Source organism: Sinocyclocheilus grahami, unplaced genomic scaffold, assembly GCF_001515645.1.
Source record: "Sinocyclocheilus grahami isolate Dianchi unplaced genomic scaffold, SAMN03320097.WGS_v1.1 scaffold41.1, whole genome shotgun sequence".
Taxonomy (NCBI): Eukaryota; Metazoa; Chordata; class Actinopteri; order Cypriniformes; family Cyprinidae; genus Sinocyclocheilus; species Sinocyclocheilus grahami.
The window spans coordinates 316,705-326,884 of NW_015505220.1; the positions used below are offsets into that span (position 1 = coordinate 316,705).

At 33.9% G+C, this 10,180-nt stretch overlaps 1 protein-coding gene across 1 annotated transcript in view; it reads left to right on the plus strand.

The window, feature by feature from the left end:
• The window catches only part of LOC107582204 (forkhead box protein I1c-like), a 21,155-nt gene extending 18,025 nt beyond the window's left edge, over positions 1-3,130 (plus strand). Inside the window, exons 4-5 of the mRNA XM_016267954.1 lie at positions 2,946-2,951; positions 3,047-3,130. Coding sequence (XP_016123440.1) covers positions 2,946-2,951; positions 3,047-3,130 — 90 coding nt within the window. The remainder of the gene's footprint in view (positions 1-2,945; positions 2,952-3,046) is intronic.
• The last annotated feature ends 7,050 nt before the right edge of the window (positions 3,131-10,180 follow it).

Consider the following 10,180-nt stretch of genomic DNA (forward strand, 5'->3'; position numbering starts at 1 on the left):
AGGGTGCTGATGTTCTTCTAGTCCTCCTCCTGTGAGGAAAGACCATAATCGGAGGTTTAAACTCAGCAACCTAAACTAGAGCTTCATCATAGCACGGGCTGTTGAGACTTCAGTGCAAAAGGTTTGAAAAAGATTATTCTAATCTAATCCAATCTGATCATTTGATCTAATCTAATCTAATCTAATCTAATCCTGTTTTCCCAGAGCAGGAAGAGGAAATATCACTTTCTACTGACATCTGACACCTAATCCTTGCCCAAGAATCCCGGGAAAAGGACGTTGTGTAAGGTGAGGGGTTTTGAAATCATGCATCAGTTCTTTCAAATCAATGCTCTATACAATCAATTATATCAATTATCTATACAATGCTGGAAGTATGTGGAAAATATTATTGTTTGTGTGGCTTCATGCTTTTTAATTTCCAAATAGTTCAGAGATCAGGTACTAAGCGTGGGTTTGTAAAGATAAACAGAGGTTTAGGTGTCGTGTTACTGATAAGACTCGGCCTGAGGAAGTGCAGTCACTCAGCGGCTCACAGATTGAGACCAAACTGATGAGTAACTGGAGGATAGTGTTGCACTCTGGGACGTGTGAAACACCGTTGCCATTAGCCGACAGATGCTTTTACCTGTTAGGGACACAAGAGCAGGAAAAGGTATATCCTAGGTCAAGACTTTGAGTTGGTTATTCTGAATTAAACCTGTTAACATTTTTAGAAAGTCAATCAATTAAATGTACTAAATTGCAGTCAAATGTTTGGACACACCTACTCATTCTTTCTATGACTATTTTCTATATTTTAGAATAAAAAGTATTAATTTATTTATTTCAATGGAAAATTGGCCAAAATTGTGTGTGTGTGTATATATAGTTTTATATATTTTAATGCTTATTAAACACTTTGAATGACTTCTGTAAATATGGTTTTCTTTTTTTTCTTTTGTTTGCTATTTTAATCATGTAAAAACTTATTTAAAACAACTCATTAAATATGTTTTTAATTGTTAGAAATGTAAATGTATACAGAATTAGCTGCTGGCTGGCTGCTCTACTTTATTATATATTGTATATAAGACAAATAAAAAAATATGAATATAATTATGTTGTTGTAAAATGAATATAACATATTTTATATAAACAATATTATTATATTCCTGTAATGTAATATTTTATATGAACAAATACTATTCTTAATAAAATAATTTCAAAAAAATTGTAATAATGAAATTCATACAATCTGAGTCATATAAGCATATACCATTAGATATAATACAATAAATCCATTCAAGTGTGTCCAACCTTTTGGTACTGTATATCAGTGGTCAAGAAAATACACTAAGATAGATGTAAATTAGCAGTTACACTGGACTAAACTTATTCAGTTGCATAAATAGCCTCCCTGAATTCAATCAATTTGATGTAGATGATAAAGTATCGATAACACTTTAATATAACTAAACTTCATGAAGAATCAAATCTGTGTAAGCTTTCATGACCTCATTGGAAAGACCTGACTTGCATTTGATGCATGAACATGATACCATTACTGCCCAGTCAGCTCTATCAAAACAGACCCATAACTTACAGTAGTGATGGTTCAGTCATCCTACGGTCTGTTCATCACTGTCAAACCCATAATACAGTAAATGTTGTGTCTGGATCCTGGGCATCGTGTCCAGCCTCGTAACCCAGCTTTATCACCACACGAATGCGCGATATGAAAACCGACCCCGTCTGACCTGGAGAACATGATAGTTCAGACACTTATTCTGTCTTCATTTAACCTGACGTTCAACATCTGCTTGTACCAGTCAGCAGGAATTAGGAGCCTAATATCTCATATCGCTGCGAGATCTCTGGAGGTAGTTAAATATTTAAGGCCACAGCAACACACGGCTGGGAACATCGGGATCCTCGCAGCTCTGTAAAAAAACATGAAGCATACATTCGATATCTGAGGATAATGCTCATCTACTGGCATGACTCTGGTATGGTTTCATCAGACTCCTTACTGGGCCCATAAAAGAGGTAATGTATGGGCTGATAATGGCATGAGATCCAGAGAACGGCCCAGCAGCCTCCATATGGATGCGTTTATATGGAGCCAGACCCGTATAAGCTCTCTGAGCTGTCAGCACTTGACATGCAAAATGATTTAGGGAGGTTTCAGCCACTGCGTTGGGAATATTGGTGTGTGATGGGACTGATATATGGCTACTGGTAAATAGTGCGTGCATCAGTGACTGGATGAAAAAATGGCTGTGGAATATAAAAAGCAGTGTAATGCAGTTTCAGGGTATTTTCACACCCTCATGCTGAGCTCTTCAGCATTCTGCTGTGGAAAATTCTGTTTATTTTGTTTGATTGATAGTGATGAGACTTTTCTAGTTTTTTTTTTTTTGTTAGAGAAATTGTTCACTTTGGCATTTCTTTAAATAATCATTTGCCATATTTTGTGATGGGAACATGATGTATTTAGTGATGCATGATAGCCAAGACCTGTTAATTTTCAGTGACACTTTATAATAAGGTCTTATTTGTTAACATTAGTTAATGCATTAAAGCAATAGTTTGCTGACACATTACTCAGACCAAGATGTAGATGAGTTTGTTTCTTCATGGGAACAGATCCAGTCCTTCAGTTAACGTCTTGTGAAGCAAAAAATCAGTGTGTTTGTGAGAATAAATAGACTTACAGTTTTCAACTTGTGCATGATAAAATATGCAGAAAAATGTCTTAAAGGGGTCATGACGTGAAAAACCAAATTTCCATGTGATGACATGTCTTAGTGCAGACGTAATTTATCTGTGGCTTGTGTCAGAATACACTGTGACAGTTTATGCTGCACAAAAATATCTAAAGTGGTGAGTTTAATTAAGACCTCAACCCCCAAACCTTTCCCTTAATGCCATGCATCAGTCTGAGAGTGTTGTGTCCTCTGCAGGCCTGTGTAAGCCTCAGATGATCCGTTGCTGAGGGGACTAAGTGATACCCTTTCAAAAGAGGCCAGACATGCCTCTACCACACCACACCCTTTGTGTTCAGGAACAATCCAGCCTGCACTTCAAGGCTGGGCCGGACTTCAGAGGAATCCGCTATCAATCTAAAGAAGAGAAGAAAGAGCTTTAAATGAGAGAGTGACCCCAAACTCCCTCAGTGAATTACTGTGATAAGGTGCTCGTCCTCATAACACTCATTATTATATATTTGGTGAAGATCCTCCTGTGGTCGACATCAAAGGGCTCGCTGAATTTCAGGAGGAACAAAAATCTGCCGATAAACAGATTTTGGAAGTGAACATGGTTGAAATTTTAAGGGTGTTTTTACATTTCAGTCCTGTTTTAAGGAACCAAATGTGAATTAAGTGACAAAAATGCCCAGTTCGGTTTGCATTCACATTGTTCTACTTTAGTGTACATATAAAAACCTAAAAAAAACGCCACTATTATTTGATCAAAATACAATAAAAACAGTAATATTGTTAAATGTTATTACAGTTAAAATTGCTGTTACGGTTAAAATATTCTATTTGAATATATTGTAAAATGCAATTTATTCCTGTGATGAAAAGCTGAATTTTCAGCATCATTACTCTTCAGTGTCACATGATCTTTCAGAAACCATTCTAATATTCTTATTTACTGCTCACAAAATATTTCTTATTATTATCAATCTTGAAAACAGTTGTGCTGCTACTCAATAGTTTTTTTTTCAGGATTCTTTGATGAACAAAGTTCAAAGGATGTTTATTTAAAATATAAATCTTTTGTAGCATTATAAATGTCTTTACTGTCACTTTTGATCAAATGAATGTGTCCTTGCTGATTAAAAATATTACTTAAAAATCCTAATTACCCCAAATTTTAGAACAAAAGTTTATATATACTACTTTTATAGCATAATTTAAAAAAAATGGTTATAATGTTAATAATGTTCTTTTTCTTATTATTTGGAAAATTTGTTTTTTTTATAATTTATTTTGTTACTTGGGGTTAAAAATTTAAATGAAAAAGAAAAAAAGTCTATGCATTTCATCTCATCTCTGCATTGTTGTGTGTCATGCATGGCTATCTGCAGTGGCCTAGTACTTTGAGTTCACAGAGCATCTTGTGAACTGCACAGTGTTTTACAATCATATACTGTGGAACAGTGAAACATTAAGAAACATGTGAATGCAAATGAACAATTAAATGCAAACTATGGGTTAAATACACCAATTTGTGTGTGCCCATCTCTGTGTAACTGTTGCGTGTGTTGTAATGGTTGTTAGGTACACAAAACAACATCATTTCCTACAATTCTGACCAGGATATTGTCATGTGACCACATTCCATTCCCATGACATCACATCGGGCGAGTGAGTGAGCCGTGAGCGAGAGATGGGTGATGTTGACAGCTCATCCCATGAACGTTTCGCATGCCCTCACTTCAAATGGGCCACGCTCAGCTTTGATGCGCGGCCTGTTTTTAGCAGCCCAGAAAGAAGCGTCATGCACCGGATGACACTCGGATCACAGACCGCAGTGAAAGACAGCAGACTGATGCTTCAGATAGTATTGAGTGTGAAGGTTTACCGTCCTCGAGGAAGATCAGACATAGAGAGGGATGATGTATGATGAGGAAGAGTAAGAGACGACTATAGCATTCTCAGCTGTTGTCTTAGAGAACCAACCGGTGTTTGATTACCAACACGACTAAAGAGATCATCTGGATTTGCAGCTCCTCATAAAGGGACTTATAATAGTTTACTGGCGTTTTTCAAAGAACCACTTGTTTCTAATAAACTAAGATAAGGTTACACTTTCTTTTCCAAACTGTCGCGGATCTCTACTGATAAAAATATGATGAGTAGAATAACTGAATGATCATTGTTTGTTTTGTTGGATTGCTTTCACATCAACTATTGCTGTATTCCAAATCGTATAGTATTTACAGTGGGGAAAAAAAGTATTTAGTCAGCCACCAATTGTGCAAGTTCTCCCACTTAATACAGTACTTATTTGAATGAACATTTATTTTAAAATGTTAAAAAATATATTTAACAAACATTTAACAATTCAGTTTGATTTTTAGTTTGTTTTAATCATTGTGTGTGCTTTTGTAATTTTTTATTATTGTTTTTTTTTTTAGCTTTAATATTTATGTTTCAGTTTTGGTTTTAATTTATATTTTGGTCATTTTGTTATGTGCTTTCTCATTTTTATTACTTTTTTATAATTGTTTTAGCTTTTACATTCATATTTTAGTTTTAGTTTTTTAGTACTTTTTAGTTATGTGCTTTTGTCATTTTATCACTTTAGTTTTATTATTTTTAATTATCTTGAATTTTTTACACTCTAAAAAATGCTGGGTTAAATACAAAAAAATAGGGACAAACCCAGCAATTGGGTTGTTTTGACCCAGCGGTTGGGTTAAATGTTTAACCCAACCGCTGGGTCAAAACAACCCAGTTGCTGGGTTTGTCCCTATTTTACCCAGCACTGGGTTATATTTAACCCAGCATTTTTTAGAGTGTAATTTAAGTTTTAGCAATTTTAGTACTTCAGTTTGTTTTGAACTTATTTTGTTTTAAGCTTATTTATTGCAATGGAACTAATTATATTTCTATTTGTATTTTTCAGTGTAATTTTTAATGTGATATTTATTTCAATTAATGAAAACTATGTATAATAGTTTTAGTTTTAGTTAACAATGCAATCATAAGGATACAATATTATTATATTGTGTATACATTGCATATTAGGTAAAATAGCATTTTTAATGAGATTATATATTTTTGGTACTGAGTGAAACATTTCTCATGTGTACATTTTAGGATTTCTCTTGGAAGGCAGCCAAATTATGCTGCCTACCTTTTGACAGCAGGACTGCAATATTCCTACATTCAGTTCACTATGTTTTAACAAGTCCAATTTCTCTGTACATGTGTGAGTGTGTTTGTGTCATTGAGGCCCAGCTGTGCTCTCGTTCCTTTGAGGCTGACATGGGAGAGATCTTTTAAGGTCTTGTAGTTGTTTTAACCCCTGCTGCCTCTCAGCAGGTTAAGCCTAACCAAACATTCATCCTGCGGGTCAGCGACACCATTGACAACGTGCTTTAGTCTTTCACTCGGCTCATCCCCACTGTGAGCTACCTGACAGGTCCGGCCACGGTCAGAAATCAGCTCATCAAACTTCAGCTCCAACCACAGACTGCAGCTCATTAGTTTGATTAGACCATTAAGACTGACAGTGGATCTGTCCAAAGTCAAGGCAAGCCCAACAAAATGATTATGGATAGATAGAAAGATCTGCTCGGATCACTTCTCATTTCAATATATCTGTAAGATATTTATAATGTTTCACATTCTTTAATCACTTTTTGGATATCGGCTGAATAATTTAAAATGTAAATAAAAATAACAAATAAAAATCAAAGTAGACTGATTGGAAGAATTATCAGTTTATTTAGATAAAATGAATCCACGTTAGTTTTATTATTAATGGTTATCATTAATGAATGCACAAGTATAACGTTTGGTGAAAAGTTTTGGTGCATTCAAAATAAAATAATTATTATAGTTTTTATTAGTAGTTTTTGATTAATTAATAATTTGAATTTTTAAACTTAAAGATGTAGTATTTTTGTTGTGATTTTCTTATTTTCAGGGTTTTTTTATGTCTATACTTTCTATTTATTTTATTTTATTTCAGTTTTTGTTATTTCAGTAAAAGTTAGGCTAAATAAAAATGAGAAATGTTTCCGTGGCAGTACGTTAACATTTCATTTTTTTTCAAGTAACAAAATGTTTTTTAGATTTAGTTAACTATAATAACTGTATAGCCTGAATGCACTGTAAGTCGCTTTGGATAAAAGCGTCTGCTAAATGCATATATTATTATTATTATTATATTATAGTAACCCTTGATAGTAATATGTTACTCTAATGTTACAGCATAGTGCATAGGTTCAATTTCCAAGAAAAATAACTTCAGATAATCTGCTTTGGATAAAAGTATCTGCATTTGAGTCATGTGAAATCAACCTGAACAGTAAAATTACCAAGATATGGAATAACCAAACATCAGCATCAAATCTCAGTTTTTATTTATTTTTTCAAACAGTCTTTCATAGCCAATATGGACTCTTTAGAATTGAACATCAACTGATTAAAAGTTGCATGTTGGGAGATCTAACAGCGCTGTATTCTTAAGCGGTGTCTCTGCCCCTCCTTCACTAAATGGAGTAATTATTAGCCGTCATTACCCTGCCCTCTGCCCTGATGCAACTCAAAGAGAAGCGTCACTATCTGATCACTATGTAAATGCGGTTAGCTGCCTGCAGTAATGGATCAATGGAGCGCTGGACGGCCTGTGTGGGGGAGGCCAGAGACTGCCTGTCTGTCTGTTCCCAGCAGGTCCACTGTCCCGCACGTCTCCGAGGGCGGTGGGCCAGAGCACGTCTACCAGCTCGGAGACTCGGGAGGAAAACACTGGAGGGGTTCAGGCCTGGGCTTGTTTGGAGGGCTTGGATTGCCGGGGCCTCTAGCCCCAAATTTGAATGTAAAATGAATGCAAATCTACAATGATTCAGGCAATTCAGTGGAATCCACACTCTTTAAGACGAGGGTCTACAACCCATATGATTGCATTTCTTTCTAATGTGCTGCTTCTGTAACTAGTGGTTTAACTGAAGCTAAAATCCATGTTAATGGCATTTCAAGCAAAGCTGAGTTGGAGTTTGTCCATATAGAACAGAAACAGCTTTATATGAATAATAATAATATATAGTTTTAACTTTATTAAAGTTTAAAAATATAAAAAATGTTTTTAGTGACATTGTGCAGGATCTTACATATATCTCTTATACGTTGTATATAGTGTATAAATAATACAATATGATATTATGATATATTTTAATAAAATATAACAATCCATTTTTAGTTTTTCATTACCATCTATTAAAATTAAAATTAAGGATTACAATTAAAAAAAATAATTTCTATAATATTTATAAAGTCTATTTAAAAATATTTTTAAATGATTCTTTTCTATTTTTTTCATGTAAATTGTATTTCAAGCAAAGCTTGAGTTGGAGTTTGTCCATATAGAAGAGGAATAGATTTGTATGACTAATTTTGAATAATTTTGTGCATTTGATGAAATGTATTTATATATGATTAGTGACATTGTGCAGTATCCTAAATATATTTCTAAATATATTATACTTAAATATATTTCTACTATATCTACTATATTTTATTTATAATAATAAAAAATTAAAATTGATCAATTTTAGTATATTAAATAATATATAGTTTTTTAATTATAATTGGTATCAATTTAAATTGTATCATTTCATAATAAAGTTTAAAAATATTAAATATATTTTTAGTGATATCAGGATCTTAAATATATTTCCCATGTGTCCTATATACTGTATTTTATTAATAATATAATGATAATATGATATTACAGTATCATCTATTTTAATAATGTCTAATAATATATTTTTTATTTACGTTTTACATCTGGTAAAATTAATTCTAATATGCTGCATCTGAAGATAAAACCCATGTTAATGCATTTCAAGCAAAGCTAAGTTGGAGTTTGTCCATATATAACAGGAATAGATTTGCATGAATTTGACTGGTTTTGGGACAGACTCTGTGTCTCTGGTGTTTGAGGGACTGAAGGTGGGTTGTGTACATGTCAACAGCAGCAGAAGTGTGACTGTGATTAGCAAGCTCTTTCTGGAGTGTGCAATACACTGTTGTTTAGCCACATTAGCTTTATCTAACGCCATCAAAAGGCACATTATCTTCATGTTGTCATTGTAGTGGAGTGAAGTACATATAGATTAGAATGCTTCATTGATTCATTAAAGTGGATCTGCTTCACTTACTCTAGCAAACGATGAAACATCCGTGCCCTATCTAATAGAGTTGTTGAATTATGTCAATTTGTAAGTTAACCTGGTGGGTTATTTCACATTAGGATGTGAGTTTAAATGTTTTTCGAATTGTACTCCTTGTGTTGATTATTTAACTTATTTACAATTGAGACATGATGTGTAAATTATGTTGTAGAATAAAACATGAACATCTTTTAAAATAATGTTAGGCACAGGTCTTAAAAGTTCAATAAATTGAAACCTGCTATTGTATGATGTAAAAGTATTTAGAAATTCTAGAGCAAACACATGGTTAAAAAAAAACAAAATTATAATTTATATATATATATATATATATATATATATACACTGAACAAAATTATAAACGCAACACTTTTGTTTTTGCCCCCATTTTTCATGAGCTGAACTCAAAGATCTAAGACTTTTTCTATGTACACAAAAGGCCTATTTCTCTCAAATATTGTTCACAAATCTGTCTAAATCTGTGTTAGTGAGCACTTCTCCTTTGCCGAGATAATCCATCCACCTCACACGTGTGGCATATAAAGATGCTGATTAGACAGCATGATTATTGCACAGGTGTGCCTTAGGCTGGCCACAAAATAAAAGGTTTGTGAAGTACCTATTTTATATATTATATAGAAACCCGATAATAAAATTTCCTCAGTGATTTGATAGAATCGGGGGGACTAACACACACTTTACCCTTCCAGCCCTTTAAAATGGAGCAGCATGAAAGATAATATTGTTATACATGAGAGCATCCTGTCAGCTGCCGTTTCATTAGGTGTAATTGCTCAGCGATTGCTCTGTTTATTAAAGGTGACTGCCATTCGCCGCTGCAGTCAGCAATATGTGACGGAGATGATTGCTGTGTGTGTGTTCGGGAACATGCAGCCCTCCAGCGCTGGCCTAATAAAAGAGCTGACGAGACTGAGCCATTACCATGTCAGATCTCCTACTATTATGACCCATTAAAAGAGCTCAACCCCTGATTCAGAGTCATTATATTTATTGAATCTAGAAGCTGATTGATGTTGCGCTGGCTGAAACACCTCATACCATGAACACTTGTCCTGGCTGTGTATAATATCACAAAGTTACATAACTGCAAAGTTGTCAGAATGACAGTAATTCGATTCTTCTCTGAGCTTTATACATGCTTTGACTCAAAAGGGGAAAAATCATTTAAAAAATGAATAAAATGTGGAAAAATCTATTAATTTAATTGTTTATACATAAATATATGTGTGTGAGTGTGTGTGTGTGTGTGTGTGTGTGTGTGTG